This window comes from Lineus longissimus, chromosome 2 (genome assembly GCF_910592395.1).
Source record: "Lineus longissimus chromosome 2, tnLinLong1.2, whole genome shotgun sequence".
NCBI classification, from domain to species: Eukaryota; Metazoa; Nemertea; class Pilidiophora; order Heteronemertea; family Lineidae; genus Lineus; species Lineus longissimus.
In genome coordinates this window covers 6,104,361-6,126,028 of record NC_088309.1, presented here as the reverse complement: position 1 = coordinate 6,126,028, position 21,668 = coordinate 6,104,361, and the positions used below count along the sequence as shown (strand labels likewise).

General features: G+C 41.3%; 1 protein-coding gene across 1 annotated transcript; it reads right to left on the bottom strand.

Moving 5' to 3' along the window:
• Positions 1-8,447: 8,447 nt before the first annotated feature.
• LOC135503589 (uncharacterized) lies at positions 8,448-21,317 on the bottom strand. Its single transcript, XM_064797199.1, has 2 exons — positions 19,099-21,317; positions 8,448-9,814 (listed from the first exon to the last, which is right to left on the bottom strand). The coding sequence occupies exon 1, from the start codon at positions 20,666-20,668 to the stop codon at positions 19,115-19,117; it is 1,554 nt and encodes a 517-aa protein (XP_064653269.1). The 5' UTR covers positions 20,669-21,317; the 3' UTR covers positions 8,448-9,814; positions 19,099-19,114.
• Positions 21,318-21,668: the final 351 nt, after the last annotated feature.

The following is a 21,668-nucleotide window of genomic DNA, read 5'->3' as shown; positions in this document are numbered from 1 at the left end:
CATGATTCAACATTTGCGGTTGTTCGCTGAATGAAAGCGCCTTCAAATGTGCTTTATGCCTCCCAGCAGTGACTCTGACAATCTAGGTTGTAAACACCTATAGAGATGTTAGCAAGCTGTGTTAGTCTGAGATCTTTTCAATATAACAAGGTTTACCGAACCTTTCATATCAAAATAGGACCTTTTTCGTCTGCGAGAAATGTAATGCACTTTAATAACCAGTTGTGGGAGTACACTGTACTGTATTATGCGTTCGTCGCTGATCATGAAGTGTGAAAAAAGTCGTTTAGAATATTATATTGCAGGAAAACGCCTCCTCCATGTCATCTCGCTGAGGGCGTTACCGACAAGGATCCCCGTTTTGCAAGTTGTCGCCAGTTCGGGGAGTTCATTCTCCACACCCACAAATATGACAGCTCCCCTCCCCCCCCCCCCCCATGCCCACACATACTGTGTAAAATGCTGTACATACAATGTACTACGCAATGCGTTATCGCCATAGCATAGTCGAATCGGGGAGTTTCGGGGTGGTTGTCGCCTGAATTGGCGACAGTTGGCAAAACGGGCATCATTGCCTGACTGACCGTGGGATCGGGGTCACTAATAACCAAGACACCGCATTAGTCTGCATGTGTGTCAGATTGTCAGCGACCAGTTCTGTCTCGAGCTCTCACGATGAGGTCCGCCGGCCTTGACATGCTGGGACACGAGAGGCCGTGGTATATAAAGCACATGACCATGAGTAGTGATTGAAGAGACCATGTGGTCAAAAAAGGGTCACAAAAAGGCATGAGAGCGCACGACCTCCGATGTGTCGGTCTCTGTCTCTCATAAAAATGAAAACAACTATATCGTCCATCTATGTCAATTATTATTCGTATGGTTCATATAAACAGATAAATTACAAATAAAGATGTTCTGATAAATACTGTTAACGATGTCACGTATACATTCAAGTATCGAGGGCCGATTTGACCGACCTTCGAACCAACGGCTTATTCACAATTCGGCCAAATATGCGTATTATGGCCATACATTTGTTGGAAAAGGGAGCATTTCAAATAATGTACATCGTTAATACAATGGTATACATACATTGTAGCCACTGTGCGCCTATAACAGGTACTTTTTATACAGTGATCTGCTGTTCCTAAATACTTTCAATCGATTATAGTAATTTCTGTATTCCACCCGAACGAGTCCCTGTACTCTCAAAAGTTTATTGAAGGCTGGGCCCCAAAAGGTACATTGCTCAACCTTGACAGACGTTTGAAAAAGGTTTGAGATGCTGCAGCAAAATTCCAAACTTCTCTTCCAATGTTCGCTGGATCAGGCCGTAACTTATCATACCGTGGGATCGAGGCCACTATACTATAGAGAAATCCCATCCCGTTTTGGATTTACTGACAAAACGGTTAGAGACCGTTTGAGGTCAGCATTAAAATTTGCGCTGAGAATAAAACGTTGAGGTCAGTACATGTATACATAATGTTACTAAAAGGTACATGTAATATGTACATGGAATGTACACCGTCCAGTGAACTCATATAATGCAATATAATGTAGGCCTACATCCGAGAATCCAATGATGAAACGACACGGTGTTTTACACTGGCAGCTTTAAAGTTAAAAATCCCATTTGCAGTTACTCTTTTTGGAAAGAAAAAAACTTTCTTTCATCAACATTGAAGCGAGAATGATCTAAGGGGGAATGCATAACATGTTATCACATGCACTACTCTCTCGAATGAGATGGCGCACATTGCCGTTTGGGGCTGCCAAGGGTAACAGCAACCGCCACATGGCTGCTGTCTGTTGGGTGCTGGATCTGAAATGGCTTGTCTGTTTCGCAGCCTATTTCAGGGGTAAAAGGTGTACCATATTCTGCGGCTTTGACATAAACTTTATCGCTTCTATTTCGATCTGTGAAAAGGTAATTCAGAAAGAGTAACTCCTAAATGAATTCGACTTTATAGCTGCCATGGGTAATTTTTGCAACGTGTATTTGTTATCACTATTCCAAGTTTAAATAGTAGTCCATTATGAGGTTCAGTTAAAATTCGTCGTTTGTCTACTGTTGTTATCAAGTGTATTTATGTCCGTACATGTATGTCCTTGCAAAAACGTCCTATTTTACCTAAATATACGTTCTACAGATATATCAGTTCCTATATTACAATGTATTAAACTCTTATGACACTGAGGTACAGCTGGTCGAGCAAATGCGCAAGGTAGATGTGCACTCTTAGAAATAAAGGCTTTTAAGGTTTTGAAAAACCTTAAAAGGTTTGAAAAACCTTAAAAGGTTTGAAAGGAATGACTTCTTGAGAAGTGTCTATCATCACCGTCGAATCGTTCATTACCACCATCAATGAATCCTTTTTGTGGCCCTCAGAATCCGTATTGTGGTCCTCATCAACTGAAGATGCAAGTGCGAAAAAGTCGTGGCGTGCCATTTTTCCAATGAAAATTGAGGTAGTATCATATTCAACGTGAGGCCATTTTAGGTCTGATGTGAATACAAAAGAGTTGAACATTGCATTGAGCTAATCTGACGCATTGAACTTGGCTGTCCTGATGCGTTCCATTAGGTTTTGGCCAGTAAAATTGGCACTTCGTCACCTTTTTGCACCAGCATTTTCAACCTGCTCTCCTTCATCTAACCCCGTGGCCACATGGCGTTGAACTCGAGGAGTCTACACGGGTCCGATGCGGCCTCTGGTAGATGACAGCTCGCCTGGCGTCAGTAGTACAATCCCGCTCACAGTCTTAAATATAACAAGAGTTATATTTAACAACAGTAGTAACTATCATTAGTCTTACTGTCGTTTAAAAATGTCACCGCCTGTATCCGATTCGCAATAACTATTTAAAACTATAGCTCCCTGAAGAATTTGCGTTTTACAGAACAGGCCGACTTAATTCCTGCCGATTACCGAACACTTTAGTCCAGTTCGCTTCAATTCAAGTTTTAGAAGTTTACAGAATTATTTTTACACTGTACATCATTCAGAAGAGAACTGTGCGCTTTTCGGCATTAGTCTCATACGATTTTCACTGGAACTGGCGCTTCCACCTCAAATACCTCTTCTTCATCATCACTAATGCTGATAGACCCATCCACAACATCGGGGTAGGCTGGAGTAGGATGAGCGTACACCTTCTCTATGGGCTTGGTGATGTAAGTGTGACCGAGTTTTGAAGATTTCTTGAAGGTTCCCTGCGGTACAAGTAAATAGCCTGCGTTAGGAGTGGCCATGGTATGGGTGATGATGTCCCCGTGATGCGAATGGTGGTGCATATTCAGAGCTGTATTTTTCTGATGTCCGTGCACTCTTGAGTGCACGTATGGATTTTGGCCATCAGCGTAGATGTTGCTTCCACGGATGGACGATGCGTACAAACTTCCTGATTGCAAACTCCTGAGACTTCCACTGACGTAATCATCCATGCCACCTCTGCCACGGTGCTGGCGGACTTTAACAAAAGAGCCAAGACTTCGTTCTGAATCAGTCCTGGTCATCGCGGTCCTGTAGTCTCCAACGGTTATCGCGGCTTCCCCCTGCTTTGAGTATTTCACGGTCTGGTGTGCACTGTGCTGTCCATCACCGACAATAACAACAGAATCCACCAGAGGTCCATTTGTGACCGTTTCCTTGCTCATGAATACCTCCAAATCCTTGTCGTTCACTGAATGCTGCTTCAACAGCTCCCGTAGATACCTGTTCTCCTGCTCCAGTGAAATGACACGTGCTTTCAATATGGCCACTTCGTTATATTCAACATCCTTGACCATCACTGAATTCCTCGGTGCTGTATGAACCTCCCTGACGACTTGGGACTGTTGTCTTGGCACCGCGTGAACCTCCTTCACAACCTTAGTCGTCTGCTGTGTGGTAGGGGCAACATTAGCTTCTTTCACCACAGTTTTCGTGGTCTGTTGCTGAACCACAGGCGCCGACTGGGTTTGTCTGACGACTTTGTGGGACGTCTGGCTCGGAACGACCAAGTTCTCCTTGATAACTCTCGTCTGCTGTGTAGTTTGTTCAGGAACAACAACACTGGATTCTTTGACAACTCTCGTCTGCTGTGTAGTTTGGGCAGGAACAACAACACTGGATTCTTTGAAAACTCTCGTCTGCTGTGTAGTTTGGGTAGGAACAACAACACTGGATTCTTTGACAACTCTCGTCTGCTGTGTAGTTTGGGCGGGCACAACAAAGTTGGCTTGTTTGACAACAGTTGTCTGCTGTTGTTGAGTCTGCGCAGGGACGACAAAGGTCTCCTTTGTCACTTCAACCGTCTTCTCCTGGCTGGGAACGTTCACCTCGAAAGTGACCGGCTCATCCATCGTTTTCTTAACAACCGTAGTTGTCGTCTGCTGCTGTGAGTGTTGGTTTGGTAATACCTCCTCCGTCACAAAGGTAGTAGTGGTCGTGGCAGACGCAGCAGCAGCAGCTTCCCGGGCAGCCCTTTTCTTGCTCATGTCAACCTTTGCATACGTCTCCTCGTCATCATCGGGCACCTGCTCATGAACCCCTGAAGTAGTAATGTGCAAGGTCTTGGTGGTCTTGTCGACATGCACGTTCGATATTCCTCCATTTGCTTCTGTAACTGTAGTAGATTCATAGGCATTGCCATTGACCGTTGACATGGCATTGACGTCACGAATGTGTCTCAACTCTGTGGTCTTCATTGACCAGTTCATTTCCTGACCGTCAGGGGGATCCTTCAAGTCAATATTAAATCCTGTTCCGCTCCGATCCTTCACTTCCTTGAATTTTTCAGCCAACTGGCGTGCCTCGTACTCCGTCGGGCACCGAAATGCCACGACCTCGTACACGAGTTTGGGGGACTTGATTATACAGAATATCACATTTGTATGCTTCTCATCTCTCGAAAGTTCCTTAATGTCCTCAATCGGGTAGAATTGTTCCAGACCGAAAGACAGAATAGATGGTTTGTCACCGCTAGCTAGTCCACGTTCGTAAAACCTCAAACGGGTTTTTGTAAGCGAGTCCTGGCGATGGGAGCCAACATTGTTCTCGATGTGTGCCCTGATAAGGGCCAAGTCGTTCCTGTTCAGTTCGTGGCCAAGGACCCATTTGCCTAACTGTATCGCCTTAGACTCCACTAGCGGTTTTTGCTTCAGGGATCCGGCCTTGTTTTTCTTTGACTTCCTTTCCGACATGACTGTAGTTTGATGCGAGATGTCTCTAGAGTAAAGTTGTGTAGTCCATGATTACGTGTACAAGACTGTCTATCTGGACTGCGAGAATCTACCATGGACGACCTCTGATGATAAATGAAGCCCAAGTCTTTGAAACCTGTTCTAGGTTAAAATTTTAATGCGTTGAATGTTTGTATTATTCTCTCTTATAGATAAACTGGGCGTCTATATGTGGGTTTTCAATGGCTGAATATATTTCATACGTGAATGGTTTAGTTGCAATGCACGAACTAAATAGCTCGGCGATATTTCAATGATATGACCTGCTAAAGTATGAATAGAATGTAAAGTACCGGGAGACATACCCTGTCATCTGGTATGTCGTATTGGTAAGCACAACTTAAAAAGAAGACACGTCTTTATTGTCATAGGCACAAGAAATAGCAGAAACTTAGCCCGCGTTGGCTATGAAAATTCAAAGGCTGTGCCCCAAAATCGTGAATCATCTAACTTAAGTATTGTCAAATAAGATATATATTGAAAGGGGATGAGATCTACCGCGAACAACTTGACAGTTGGCGCTTTAATGATGAATGATGACAATATACAATCAGGGAGCATATATCTTGTAGGAAAGTAAAAGGAAACCAAATATATCTCGGAGGAATTTCGCAGAGACACTAGACTTATTTTGACCACAATGCGCCACCTAGTTTTTTTTCATAGAATCATTGTAGTTCGAATCTTTTTTTGAAATGGATTGGCGCAGAAATAAAGATGTTTCTTATGTTTGAACCGGCTTGGCGCTAAAGAAGAATTTCAGGTGGGGGGTGCCGGGTGAATGTAGATACATGTCTTATTCTGTTTTCATGATAAGGTACTGTATTGCTATAGAAAATAGAGCATTACTTGGCTAACAATCTTTCAACGTTTTCATCCAGGACTTTCGCCTCCAAGTATCGAGATCTCACCAGTTTCATGTGCATGTTCGATTGATTGCCCGACATATCGACAGAGGGCACAATATTTGATTTTAAAAGACGCCTGGAAAGAGTTGGCTAAGGCCCATTGATCATCCACTGGTTGTTCTATATTTTGTCAATGTTCCAGATCTCGGAATGATAGCACCATGAGAGATAGTCCTGGCATATCGATGTCAGCATAAAGTTGTTAACCTGTTTTGGCTTTTCATTCATGTCATTCATCAAAGAGTTTTAAAAAAACTTTATCTCTTCACAAATATTTTTTTTCTTCTTGTTATAATCAGAAATGAAAACAACATTTTTTAAGTAGCAAACGGCAATTTAGAAAGGTTTATTCGCCCGCCACCCGAAAGAATAATGGGTGAAACGATACAATATATGCTATCTCCTCCTTAAATAAAGTAAGAGATTGCCTTCGGGGAAACATTAGGATTTATGCGCATTTCGTATTTTTCACATCCTCCCATTTGGCTCTCAGCCACATTACCACTATCGAGTGTTAAAATCTTTAAATAACCCCAAACCACCTTGTGCCACATTTGGCTATTATTGAGTTTATGCAGCTAAAACAGTATTATGAGAGTGGTAAACTTGGAATACCCCAGGGCACAATATATTGAAATCAGAAAAAAATGGTGCATATGTTTTTAGTACGAGATCATATATAGGAAGAGTATTTCATGCTTTCCGCGTTGAGGTACGAAAATGTTATTTTAAAAAGATTTGAGAACATAATTCAAATACATGTACATGTTAGACGACACGGCATGACACTCAACAATCTGTATTCTGCATGAACCATGTCAATAACTTGGTCTTTTTCACATTGTATTTTCTGGTCTTAACGATTATGTCCATTCCGGATGGTCTATCTGTACAGGAGTACCCAGAAGTTCCGAGATGTTTTCTGTTTGTGAGGCCGGGTAAAAAACGTCAACCCTCTATGGCTTGCGCCTCGCTCAAAGGGCTTGGCTCAGCAAGGCTTACCTTGGCTTACTCACTCAACGAAGTGTGATAAGTTGATTGAATATTGTACGCGTATGGACAGGAATTAGCAAGAAAAGGTGCTTTGCCAATGGGATAGGTCATTCACAGTGTCATCTCGTGACAGTCAGAAGGCTTTGTGGTTTATCGAATGTGGCTAACTGGCGTCAAGTCATCTGTCCATGAAATTGGTTGACGAGCACTGGTATATGTATAGGCATTGGGCCAAATTCCAAAAGTGGCTCACTTTCTAGAAACTGATAGTAGACGCGTTTTTGTAGTACATTTTGTACTCTGGTTTCCGCATTCCAAAATTCAAGTTCTTTCTGTTGGTGAAGTGTTCTGGCCGAAGGTACTAATGTGACCAGATTGCATTCACCAAGGAGACACTTGTGTTGCATTAGATTATCCCTTGTCCGCCTATAGCCAAAGTGCTCTTTCACGGTGTCAACTACATGTGAAGCCGGTCAACTATACGACACCACCAGCCGCCAAGGGCTGTTTAGTAACAAGAGGTCAGCAATGCCCGATCTATCTGAAATACTCTTTAGTTCATGTAAGATTCGGATATGAATCACAAATATTGACCAAGAAAAGTCAGATCAAGTCGAAATCAAAAACATTTCCTCAGACCTACCGGTGTTCGGTTTGATGATACCCTCAATCTGGCCATCGTCCTTCACCTGCATCTGTTGAGAAAACGACCCGACTTACCGGACTCTCATCCCGTCTGGCGATCATTTATTACCATTACATGCGTCAACTCCATTTTCATTTGCGATGAGCCTCACTGAAGGGTTTTGAGCCATTGAAACTCGTGGCAATTCGGGATCCTTGCTTGACTGGTAAAAAGTGTTTTCATATCGTTATGGCCAAAGGTACTCAGTTGAACTCAGGGATGTGGGCAGATCACATTTACCCAAAGGTAGTAGTGTTGCACAACACTTGATGATCCTTAGAGAAGGCCGAACCAGTGCTCTTTCACGGTGTCAAGTGAAGCCTGTTGCCCATGGAGGGCTGTGTAGCATTACTTACATGACTACATTGTATTACAATATTGTGACAAGAGGTCAGCTAAGTACCTTTGGCCAGATCTATCTGAAAAACACTTAGCGAAGGTTAAAACTGCTAGAATTGAAACCACCCGTGAGCAGAGCCCACTAACATCACCACCTTTGAACTATTTGATGAGGTGGTCTATAGATTTGAAGTTCCTCGTTCCTGGGAGAAGACCAAACAGATACCACACTCAATTCCTTTCTGTTTTTTAAAGATATGTCGACACTGGCTGAAAGAAGTGGGTCGCAGCATTCTTATAAATGTATCAATTTATTTTCTTACCATAATCATAATTTACAATTTATACACAGTCATGAAAATTGTACGCTATGACAATTCATTGGTCCATTTTTGCCACTACATGTACCAGAAACTAAATATCCGCCTTATTTTGGCCATAGTTAGAGATAGGTAGAGATGATAAATACTGTAAACCGTTAAATTTTTTTCCGCGAATTTTGCAAAAAATTAAGATTCGCGAAAATTAACTTAGCGAAAAAAAAATTATTTGAAAAAGCGAAAGAATTGCAATGCGCTTCTCAGAAAGCTTCAGGAGTTGCGAGTTGAGTAATTATAGACTATTTAACCCAAAAGCTGCTCAGTTGACAATGCCAATTTAATACAAACAGTTTTAACACAGACCTCCATGATACAAATAACGAGTAATCATGATGATTATGATTATCCTCATCGTATCATGCTCAAAGCACCGAAATAAGCCATTGATGACGTCACATGAATGCCATGCGTCGCTGTACATGAAGTCATGACTTGTACAGTGTATTTGATTAATAATCCTCTGGAATGCGATTGTCTTTCCACAACAACACGTGAAGACGCCCAAAAACCTATTGCATTGCTGGTTCCCTAGTCTTCGAGCAGTACAAATGCACCCACATTATACTAGTATGTACATGTACATGTACATCGTTCTCGAATAATTCATAACTACAGAACAGTATGTATCGCGAACAACAGACTAGTTCCTACTTATGTCATATTATTCATGTATGACATGTACTTCTTGAATTATTCTATATTCCTATATCAGATCCGTTTTACAGCTACATGTACAACTCGTGAAAGAAACCTGATTAGGTCCCGCAATTACTGTATGCTAGGAACTGACCACCATCGCAAGTTTACTGTACGAACCGTTATCCATGATATTTACAGCTATCTAGTTTCAGTTACATTAGTCCACCATTTATATTTCAACAGTTTCCAAATATACATGTAGCACACGTGAACATACGCCACAAGAGAGTTTTCAGCACAGAAGGAGACCCTCTGTCACAAAACTTCACCAGCATTTACCAAGTGTTAACGCGGCAGACATTTTCCAAGCACCAACGTTCACTCCGTGTAGTCAACGAAGTTCGAGTTCTAAACTATTGTTTCGTATAAACAAGATTTGATAGGGACTTCAGAGTCGTTTACTGAGTTTTGGTATAATCCATTGAATATAACTTTAACAGTCTCTGTTGAAGATTACTCGAAAATTAGCGTCGAGTTGACATCGTTTATCCAGCATCCACAACAACTGCTGCAGGACTGACCATCAATTATCACAAAGCGCTGGATCGCGCACCTTCCGGTTCCGGTTGGGCAGATCCTCCTGGAACGATAGAATAATTTAGGCATGAGAATTACTGTTGATAAAAAGTCACCTTACAATGAAACAGTAAGAAAACATTCGGGTATCCAGGATCTCGAGGCGGAGCATAGCGTCCTACATTTTCTTGGCCAGGATTCTAGAACTGAAACAAGCTACCGTGTTTTAAGAAAGAACCAGGACCGAGGTAACATTTTGGAACTCAGTTTTGGCGTTTCTCACAAACGTCGATTCTTTGATCGATTGCGACGTTGCAATATGAAATCGCTACGTTGATTTCATCATTGGTGTAGCAATTGCAACCGATATGTTAAGAAGGCGGGCACTATCGATTGGGTTAAGTTGATGATCCATTCGTGACTATTATATCATAAAGGTACTCAACCATTGGCATTGTCTGGACGTGAGCATATCTGACATACCGAGATGCCCCGCTCTGTAAAAGACTTGAGCAGATCTGACAGTGTACCGAGATGCCGCGCTCTTTAGAGACTTGAGCAGATCTGATAGTGTACCGAGATGCCCCCCTCTTTCGAGACTTGAGCAGATCTGATAGTGTACCAAGATGCCCCGCTCTATAAAAGACTTGAGCAGATCTGATAGTGTACCGAGATGCCCCCCTCTTTAGAGACTTGAGCAGATCTTATAGTTGTATCGTGATGCCCCGCTCTATAAAAGACTTGAGCAGATCTGAGAGTGTACCGAGATGCCCCCCTCTTTAGAGACTTGAGCAGATCTGATAGTGTACCGAGATGCCCCGCTCTATAAAAGACTTGAGCAGATCTGATAGTTGTATCGAGATGCCCCGCTCTTTAAAAGATTTGAGCAGATCTGGTAGTTGTACCGAGATGCCCCGCTCTATAAAAGACTCGATCAGTTGGATAAGTGTACCGAGATGCCCCGCTCGAAACATCGATCATTAAAAACTCTTCTGTGGCTTTATTTACCAATGGACGTATATCAATAACACTTCCACCAAGACGATAATTGATAGATCATGATCCGTTACAATGGTAATATTAAACATGACATACTATAGTACATATTGGAATGGTAATGTGACACCAAATATAGACTTACAAGGCTGGGATCATGAACTTTTAGGCCTTTCAAATGAACTTTATGATCACAGAGCAGATCTTATTGATGCCCAATAGAGAGATCTAAAGTATATTAGGATAGTTTGAACTGAGTTAATTCCTACCGCACAAACTACTGGCATGGTCAAGCTGATTACATATCAAGAGGCGTAGCTAGCTTTATGAAAATTTTCGGCAAAAATCACTGTCAAAACATGCACATTTTTCGTGACTTCTGGGGGACATTTGCCAGGTGAATTAGAAAAACATTACTTCTTCCTCAAGATCAGGTGGATTGTGCCATACCTTTTAGTGTACAGCCATACACACAAGTACAGAAGATGTACCCTCAGGGAATCGTGCTATTTTTGTCCACAGAAAATAAAGTTCAAATAAAAAATAAGCTTCGTTTGTTTGGTGACATGGGTCTACATTGTGGGAAACAAATAAGGCGAAAAATTGTTCCAAAATAACCAGAGGGAATTTGTATTCAATCAGACTTGTAGGGGGAGAGGCACTGGTGTTAGCAGGAGTTACACCAAGTCAAGTCACAGGGATAATGGAATTTCCACATTAGAGCTATGAATTAGTTTTATAGGATAGGGAGGCACTGCTTTGACACAACATTGACAATATACATACATGTATAGTATGCCAATTGTGACTCTTTCAGATTCAAGATCAGGCCACTGTGTTTAATAGCGCACGAGTTATCGTACGTGAATTAACCGGGATGGGTAATGGCATTTCTTTTCAAAGACCATAATAGAAAATGGAGTCACTGACCTGACACAAACCCTTGAAATACTTAGTATGACGACATTTTTTAAACCACATTCGTGATTTTTACCCGATTTTTTCCAATTGTGTTAGATCTGTGGTAAGAAATGGAAAGCAGAAGCAGAAATGAATGAAGTTGTATTATTTTTAGCGACCATCATGTTTAACACTACAAATGTATGGACACCCAGGCAACATCGAAAGTTAATAAAGGTTCGGTTGACTGTCGTGGCGGAAGAGATGAACATCGGAAGGAAGGAGGACTTTTAGGATTTGTCAGAATTGTCTTAACCAGCCCCACTATACCATTGTGTAGCTTGACTGATACTAACATGTCTTGTGGTGTACAGTTAAAACCTGTCAAGGTAATTTACTCGGAGGGTGAGAATGATAACAGACGTTTTAAAGGCACTTGCCATGCAGTGGAAATTGAACGGCAGTTTGATCAACTTTGAGGTTGTTGAAAATATGGATTAATGCCAGTGGCCTTTGCCTGACCAACACTAAATCGAAAGAAAAATATACCATTTTGTCGCACCCTTATCAAAATAGATACGTAAGCCATTTCCATTAATTAAATATGGGAACTATTCGGCCCCTCAAAGTCACTGATATCTTTCTTTAGGCCTGCATATACCACATTGAAATAAGTCCATAATACGGCTTGTGAAGATTGCCTTCGTTTTAAGAATACGAGACTGTATTCAACTTTTATGTGCTCAACAGTCAAAATCGCTGCTGGATTCCGCAAACCAAAATCAAGCTCTCCACTTGAGATTACAGCCGTAACAAAACTAGCGTCTGCAGTTTCGAATTTCATTATGTGTGGTTTCCCTCTATGACCGCAATTTAAACACATATGTCAATTCGGGCATTGAGTACTCATTTGTTACTGTTGTGATGTATTTTCACCCACGTCGATTTTCAATGACACTCTATTTACGGAAACGCGATTTCGTCACATTGCACAGGGCGATGGATACAAAGTGCTTGATGATAGTGCATGTGTGGAAATAATTAATAGTTAACGGTTTTACCAAAGGTGACACAGGTGAAAACAGCTATTCTTGTCTGTTTGGACGTTGGTATAATAACATATTACACTGAGAATATGCCCACGCATCATTGACATTTCTGAATAAGCCCTTGTTATCACAGAAGAGGCGAGATCCACCCAAAGCACTGCGTGCACCTGGGACCTTCCTCTCACAATAGATTCTAATCAACATGTGTTTGGCGGGACATCCCGGGTAACAGGCGAACTTATCCCCTTCAGTGAGTCGACCATCAAAAACAATCCAATAACACCTTCGGCAGACCTTACAGAACAAAACTTTGAGACCGTAATGTTTGGAGGTATTGCAGTCAACAATACTACATGTACTTTCATTTTCACCCAAGTTTTTTATAAGTATGTGCATAAACAAAATGTTCTCGTAGGAAAGTACTCATCGGTGTACCTTATATACTGTATCAATATTTGGAAACGTAATAAAACGTAAAAAGTCACGAAAAACTGCAGGTTGGAACTTTTAATAATCCATAAGTGTAGTGGTAAATCCTGGACCGAACCGTGCGCAGTTTTACGGGTGACGAAGATTAAAATTTCCACCATGAAAATGAAATGTTCCATTGTATGTTATTGTATATACTTGACTAAATTAAGTCAGGTTTATATGCTTAAGTATCATAGGCTTTATGAAGAGTCAAGTCTCTTCAAACTTGGATTAACTTTTGAAAGTATCAAATTCTCATTAGTTTTTGATGTCACATTTGATTTCGATGTCGCATTTGAAATTGAACGTTAAAAGATATAGGTTACGATAGCGTTCACATCATTCACGTACCACAACATGTTTCATTCTTCCACAATGATAGAATATGCTTGCATGATTGATGTTTCTTAGTGAATGTGTCCCCGTATACATATAGTAGCATGTGGTAATGGTATTTGCAATGGAAATCATGAAAGGAAGGAGGAAAACGTCTATTTCATGCATACCAAAGAAATAAATCGTCTTTTGATCCACTATGACAAAAAGTTGCGCAGTGTTTGAATCTAGAAATGAAAGACGCCGATTATTGTCATCATCACGAGTTTGGATTTGTTTACTGAGTTTTAGAATCAGTGAAATCTTAGATTTTTCTTCTCATTCAGACCAAAGTTGCTTGGGTTTTTGCATCTATTTCTTAATCAATTATAGCTTCTAAACATGAGACTTCAAAAGCTTGGATTCCATTCATGATTTCGCAGAATCAATTCAATGCAATGTCGAGATGTTTCTTCCTCGTTCAGATACTTGGAATTCGCATTGAATTCTTATTCAAATTATGGCTTCTGATTATAAAATCATTTCTATGTATTCACAATGTTCAGGCCAACGTGGCACCGTAGCCTTTTTTACCTTTTACCGTCATCAATGATACTGAAGAACAGAAACATTTCGCGGCATGAAATTTTCGCGAATGCCGAACGTTGGACATTCATAATGCTCATAGTCGTGGCAGAATATTTTCGCGAGTCAAGGCAAAGTTTTAAAAAACTTAAAATTGTCTATTTTGATTGTACATGTAGACTTTTTAGTGTATACATGTAGGTGCGCTGTAGTTAGTGCAGTAGCTCCATGTTTTCTCAATCCAGTGTGTTTCGAGTTATTGAGCCCAGAAAACAGACTCTGATCAGACCAAGGTAATTCAAGAGGTATGAAATTTGTGTTTGGGCGTAATCAAGAGTCTTTCCTTTTTGAAAGATTCTCCATATGATACGTGCTAATTGCGCATGGAACATACGCGGTCTCTTTATTCACTTCTTGGTGTCGGTCAGTGAGCTGGATGGAGTGCCTCTGAATAACATGAGATTTCACGACCAAGACATCTTGCAAGCGAAATCTTTCTGCCCTACAGTACTCGACAAGCTGCCACGTGTATTCGATATAGTCGCATCTGTCTTGTTACATCATTATATTGATTGATTTGATGAAGATGATCACGACAAGTAGACAAGACTTGACAACTGTGACATTCGCCGAATCGTTTTGACGGGGTGGTAACAATGGATGCGAATGTATACGTGCTGAGCATCTGTATTGCATGCTGGCACCAGTGGTTTTTAAACCTGAATCTCAGGATGCCGTATTGTGATACAACAAAAGACATAGCCACAGCTGTAGACAGTAAAATGATTACCAATATCCGGAAAAAACCGCCCAGTAATCAGCCAAACTGCAAAAGAAACCGTAAAAACAATTGAGGTACTATAAACTTCCATGCATCGACGAACGCCTATGCACATTAGACCAAATTGGCTAATGAACACATGAAACCCATTAGAGTCCGAAGCCTTACTTGAATGTAAAATAGACAAAATAGAGAATTATATGCTTCAGGTAGTACTGGCATAGTAATACTAAGGAATTTCAAAGTATTCAGTCAGATATGAAATTGCATTAATACGGTAAAGAGTATTGGTATATTCAATTCGCTAACGAGGGGTTTCGAACTTATCATTTTGTCAGTTGGCGGCCATCAATTTGCCAATTGATGTTCATGTATTCTTTTGAAATGAAGGTAATTTAACCGACGAAATGGACGAAAATGTGGTTCTGAACTGCATGGCCCGGAAAACCTTTCAGCCAAAATGCATGCCCTGGATTAATTAAGGTGTTCGGCCTAACTTGAAATGAAAGCTAAATAAAACAAGATTTTATTTTTAATTGTTTGATGTATGCTGTCAAGTGAAATCGACATTTAATGAAATCCTCATGATACTTTTGTTGTTCATACCATCAAGTATGTATGACAATATCAAGAAGCTAGTTTAATATCCCCCCCCCCCCCCCTCTTCATCCCCTAAAACGACGTATTTGGTTAAACACGCAAAATTTATATACATCGCACGTGTAATGAGAATAGGTTTTCGTGGGAATAGGCATGCCATTGCCTTGCAGTGAGTATCATATTTTAATCAAACAATAAAATACCTCTTTCCCTGTTCCAGTATTCATATAAACTAAAGGTAAACATGCAGGGCAAATAATGAAATACCAGACAATATATTAAAAATTGAAATATAGTATATTTTTGCATATCGTTATGTAAATAGCAAATCTCCAGGTGTATTGTGCAAACAATTCTACTTCAGATCAGTCTACGGTTTAATACAGTATAATAAATGCATTGCTTAATTCGTAAAGCAACCTTACTTGAAAACTGTCAGTTAAAATTAAATAAGGTGTACATGTTCACATTGTTGGATGCAACTCGGTAAATAATTTATATGTAGGTATCGTCCTGAGGTGCTTTCCGGTAAACAGATAAGTGGATTTTCCTCGTACCATGCAAATACGTGAAAATTCAACCCGATCTCGGTATTCTCATAAACCAATACTCGTTCTGCTTCAGGAGTGTACTAATAGGCGTAATGCGATGCATGTCAGAAAAGTGCACTTACGTATGTTTAGGTATGACGTAAATTACTGCACTGTATACTGCACTACAGATCTTAATAAAAATTACACATGAACCACATCTGCATTTCACATAAGATAGTTGGTATTCAGGATGATATATTATCATTTATATTATCATTTGATTCACAGACGTGACTGCATGGAGCATATAAATGTGAATCTCATAAATATATCAATAATACTACAACTGAGAGCTGCACATGTACAGCGCTCGAGGATGTGCGCTTTCCAGCGAATCTAACCAAGCAATGATACGCTACTTCCGGTTCAACTAGACTGTATGGACAGTTATTATTGGGACCCAGGGCACATGATATGCTATCGTGCATGAACTGTCCCTTGTGTCTAAGTCGCTTCTCACTTCAGACATAGGTTCGAACCAAAATACCACGGCGGTATATATGGTGAGATGGATCCCAAATCCCAAATAGCCAACAAAATAATCTTTACAAACCAAGGCCATATAACTGTGTTTGAACAACTAAAATGTCTAACTCATACTCATTAGCAACGGTGATAAGTAGCTGCGTCTTTCTTTCTTTGCCTTATTAAGTATTAATAGGATTTGTGAATTTCTAAATTCATTTTAGAAAACGCACATTAGGCTACACTACAGCCTTTACATGTACACGTATGTGCAAACTGTTTAATCTTTTTTAAACCGCGTACATGTACACATACTACTCAGAATTCCCCGATACTTGAATGTTTTGAGTGTATGATGATATATATTTCTCCTAACTATCTTGTTCAAAATAGTAGAAACAGAAAGCAATAGAAGTAAAGTGTAATTTCGAAATGTAACAATTAATATTTATTGACAGAAAACGAATTTTGAAATACGTGCAGCAGCACTTGTGAACCCATCATGGAGACAGATCTGACACTTGACGTTTACGTCAGAAACGAATATTAGAAATCTGGTAAATTTAGACAGTTTTCGCCCCACTTTGTTATTGTCTGAAGTCCTTGACGTTTGAGCAAATATACACGAACATTGGTTTTTCTCGAATGATAGCACTTTATGTCAAGAACTATATATATTCGGGCGTTTTCCACCAAGTGGCACTTCTGATTGCTTCATGGTGATCATTGATGTTTGAACATTTTTACGGTCGTCTGCTTGCCGTTTTACGCAACTTTTGGGCCGACAGACTAATGAGCATCATGAGAAAAAAAGGGATTAAGAAGAACGAAGAACGAAGTATGTTAATGCATTTTATCGAAGAGTTATTAAAGGTACACGGCGATTCCTGCAACAAAGTGTAAAATAGATGAATTTCATGTACCTCCAGTAGTAAAGGACGTGATGACGCCACAGGCCTGCTGCTTCTTACTTTGTCGTAAGGATTGCATAACTGTAAAATTTCTCCCTCGTGATATGCAAAACTCGTTTTATGTCATACCACCAGTTTACACAAGTTGAATACGCTCGACATACGTAGAGTATGCGAGGGCTGATTACACCCTATATGTAAAAAAATTGATAAATTTATTACTATTTTTATTCAGTAATCAGTCCTGAATATATAATGGTAACAGCTGACCCACAAGAGCCACTTCATGATGGTGGTAACTGCTCTTCCTAAACTTGGCTGGACTCTCGCTCTTATAAAATGGTCGATTCTAAATTTGTAGCTTGACAGAGACAAGACCACAAGCTTCAAAATGATGCAGAGAAAAAAGAAATTCAATGCATTTAAGTCACATTATAATGCTCGGTTCTGTTGAACATATCTTTTCTTTCGTTTATGCAAGCTACGAGTAAAACGGCTGCAGGCTGATTTTATCAGAAACAGAAAGCATCTAATCCAAGCATTTAGTTACTACATTGATATTTTCAATTACAAAGCCGGCCTTTCACTCAACGAGGTTATTAAATTTGCCAGAGCGTTTGATATAAAAACAGCGAAGGCAGTGACATATCGAATGTGATCAGCAGTTTCATTTGAATGGTGGCTGGACAAGCCATATTTCGAGTGCTAATAGGAATTAATGGGAAACTGCTGTGACTGGTTCTGCCTTTTCACAAGTATTTTGGATTCATTCAGTGGTGATTATGGATCAATAATCGGCTCCCAATAATCTGACCATAGTATGTTGCAGCAGCTAGCTGCAGTGCACGGGATGGCGAATTCGCTTAGTAATTGTCGCGTCGTTTCAATATGTTTGAGCCGTCTGGGACTAATGAAGAAGCAGACGACATGAGGACCCGATAGCAATTGTCTTTTGCATTTGGTCGAGCAGCGCTGTGAAACTCCTCTAAAGGACGTCACTGGAAGAATGTGTTCCTAATGATGCCATGGCAACTCCCAAATTTATAATAATGGTTGATTTGACTGCAATCATCTCCCAGGGTCGAACTTAACCCGATTTGTGAGTTCGACCGTGTCATGACTGCTCTAAGTGGTTGTCAATAGGGCAATTAACATCTTTTTCTTTCAAGTCGATTCAGTCTATTGCTGAAATAACATGCTGTGACGAGCCATTTGTTTTCTAATTAGGCTCCTGAAAGTTGAAAACAAGGCTTACTAAAGTGCTTCGCCAACGAGCGATGTAAATCGCTGCGACCTGCGATAATGATCGCGTGCGACAAAAGTCCCTCATTTACGGTATCATTTGGTCATATCAAACGCCATGATGAACTAACAACAAATTTGGTTTCGAATCCTTCAGACGAGGAAGTTGCCATGCCTAAAGTCGATGTCATTCAAGCACTTTTTGCAACCTTTCTCAGAAATACATTGAGTGCAAGTCTTTGAAATCCGCACTCACTTCCATCTACCATGATGTCAGGCCATTCCTAAGTAAGCCATCTGATTGATAGCAATCAAAGGTAGCCAAGTAGGTTTTGTCTGAATAATATCAAACAAATGTATACATATTCATTTGTTGCTTTCACTTTCAATAGCCCAGGTTCAAATGAAATTAAATCGTCGACAAGAAGAACAGTTCTTACCTATCATCAATGAACCTTATCGTCGGACCTGGAACGATGTGCTTCTACCAACAGGCTTCCCTTGGAGATAACCAGGCAACGGTTCCGACTTCCTGCTGTTATCTGAGTTCCTGTCATCTGACATCTGTCTCATCAACCCTCTCCTTAAGTCCTTCTCTGGGAGGCTGTAGCCTAGATCAGGCCCGGAATGCTGCTTCACGTGGTAGTGAGCACTTTGGACCCGTGGTGACAGGGGTTGAGGCGCAGACTTCCTCATGTTAGGATCCCGCGCCACTGGTGACAACGCCCGTCGCCTGTCATAATCGGCGCCTGATTGCACCCGTGGTGATTGCCTCTCGATGGGTGGAGAACGGACGGGGTAGAATGACTGAACTGGTGGATGTCTCGGGGAGTTTGTCTGCTGCGGCCGCCCGTCGAAGGAGTAATACCCATCATCAGCTTGCGGAGGGCCCTGGTTGTGCTTAACGCCGTCATGGGACCAATCTGATGCAGAGCTGCGACTGGAAGACCGCGAAACGTGCTTGTCATATCTCGAAGTCTCCATCCGCAACTGGGAACTTCCTTGGGAGTTGTAGCACACATTTTCATCATCTTGTTCATAGTCTGGCGGAATATCCACCCCGCTGTCATTTGTTCTATTATGTTCATTTACTAAAGACCTGATATGATTGTCACTTGCACTGTGACTAGAAGTCCTAGAACCTAGGCTGTGTTCGCTTATTTTTCTCCTTTCGGGTGGTGCGTCCACGACGTCAAGTCCTATATCCACCTTCCCGTGGCTTCTAGAGATGGTATCGTAATCCCTCGGTGGTAAAAGGATAGGGATCTGTTTGTTTCGGCGTTGGAGTTTATCGCGGAGCTCGGCTGCTACAGAGTCGTACGCCGGTAGAGTCGGAGCCTCTTTGCCCTCCGAACCTGCACCACTGCCCCCAGAACTACCCGTACTTCCAGCCTTATGCCTTCCATTCAGGATAGGAATCACAGAATTGCCATCAACACGATCACTGCCGGAATTCGTAGAATCCGAAGAATCCCGATGCAGAATTTGCGGTGGAGGTCGACCCTGCGAGTGACCACTGACGAATCCTTTTTGCTCCAACTCTTTCTCAACCTTGACAAGTCTGTTCTTGTGGTCGGGGAGGTCGATCAGTTGGCTCAGATGCCCCACCATCCGGGCAGCGGTCTCGGGGGAATCGCATCTATAGACATGCACGTGAACCGCCCGGCGAGTCTGGGGGTTATACCCGAGATAAATAGCAGCAACAATGTCATCATCAGGGGCGGGACCCTGACAGGCAAATGTCAGATCCTTCGCAGGAATTGCAGGGTACTTTACCTTCTCGACCTTCGTCCTGCCCTTCTCCATCTCCTGTGTTAGTTTGATTTCCTTCTTGCCGATTTGCACAGTCAGTTTTGTGATGGCCATGTTGTATTGTTGCCGGACGCGCTGCAGAAGCTCATAGATGACAGGATCAGTGAACTCATGTCCGCGGATGCCTCCACTCTCCAGCCAACCAAGGTAGCAGACATAATACTGCGCTTTCTTGATTTCTGACTTTCGCCCAGCCATTTTCGTCAGTCAAGTTAGATTAAAACATAAAGAAACTTAGATACACGAAGTATGTACAGCTCGGTGTGGCAGGACTAACTTATATAATCAATGCACCTGATGAATGAACAGTGTCGCAGATGTTGTTTTCCAATTCCTGACATAAACACAAACTAAAATAATCCACAAGGTCACCTATTTCCAACCACGGCGATACAATGAATAAAAAGATGTTTCCACCTTCAGAAATCGGACGATGAAAATTTGGATGGGATGAGTTTCCTTTTATCTGCTTACAGCAGCGCCGAGCCGAGCATTCCACACGTCAGACCGTAAGCCATCCAAGTGAATGAATCTCCGATCGATGAAAGATCGTAACACAACAACTGGCGACCCACATGCCACTAAACTCTTTTGAAATAAGTCTCCTTCGCTTCGTTGATTCAACAGAAATTGATATCTTTCTGCAGTGTGAGGTGCATATAAACGCGTTCCCTTCTTATAACCACTAGATGATAATTCACATTCATTCAAAATGTTGTATGTGCGGGAAACGAGCTACAAGGACAACCGCAGATGTTCGCCTGTGGAGTGACTGTGACAAAATACCTCGGACCTCGACGGATTTGCCGCACTGTCGGTCATCCCCTTGCTATGTTGTAACGCGTTCTGGCGGCTTCAAATGGCGGCTTTGGCTCGGTGCCGGAGAATATGGAAAAGTCTATACAATGGCCGGCTATAGGCTTTAGCAAATAGCACATTATAGGTCTATGGATTTAGCCGACTAGCCGCCGAAATTAATCACACATCATTCATATGGACATTTCATAATGAATGGTAAAGGTCCTTACTAGGCTTTTTTGGCTGAATACACCTAAGGAATTTCGGAAGTAGGCTTTACATGTTTGTGGTTAGATATTTTCTAATGCATAATCCACTCCTTTAAATAATCTATTCGGGTTTTATTTCCTCAAATTGGCGGAAGGTCTCCGCTCAGAATTTAAAATCTCATTTTCGACTT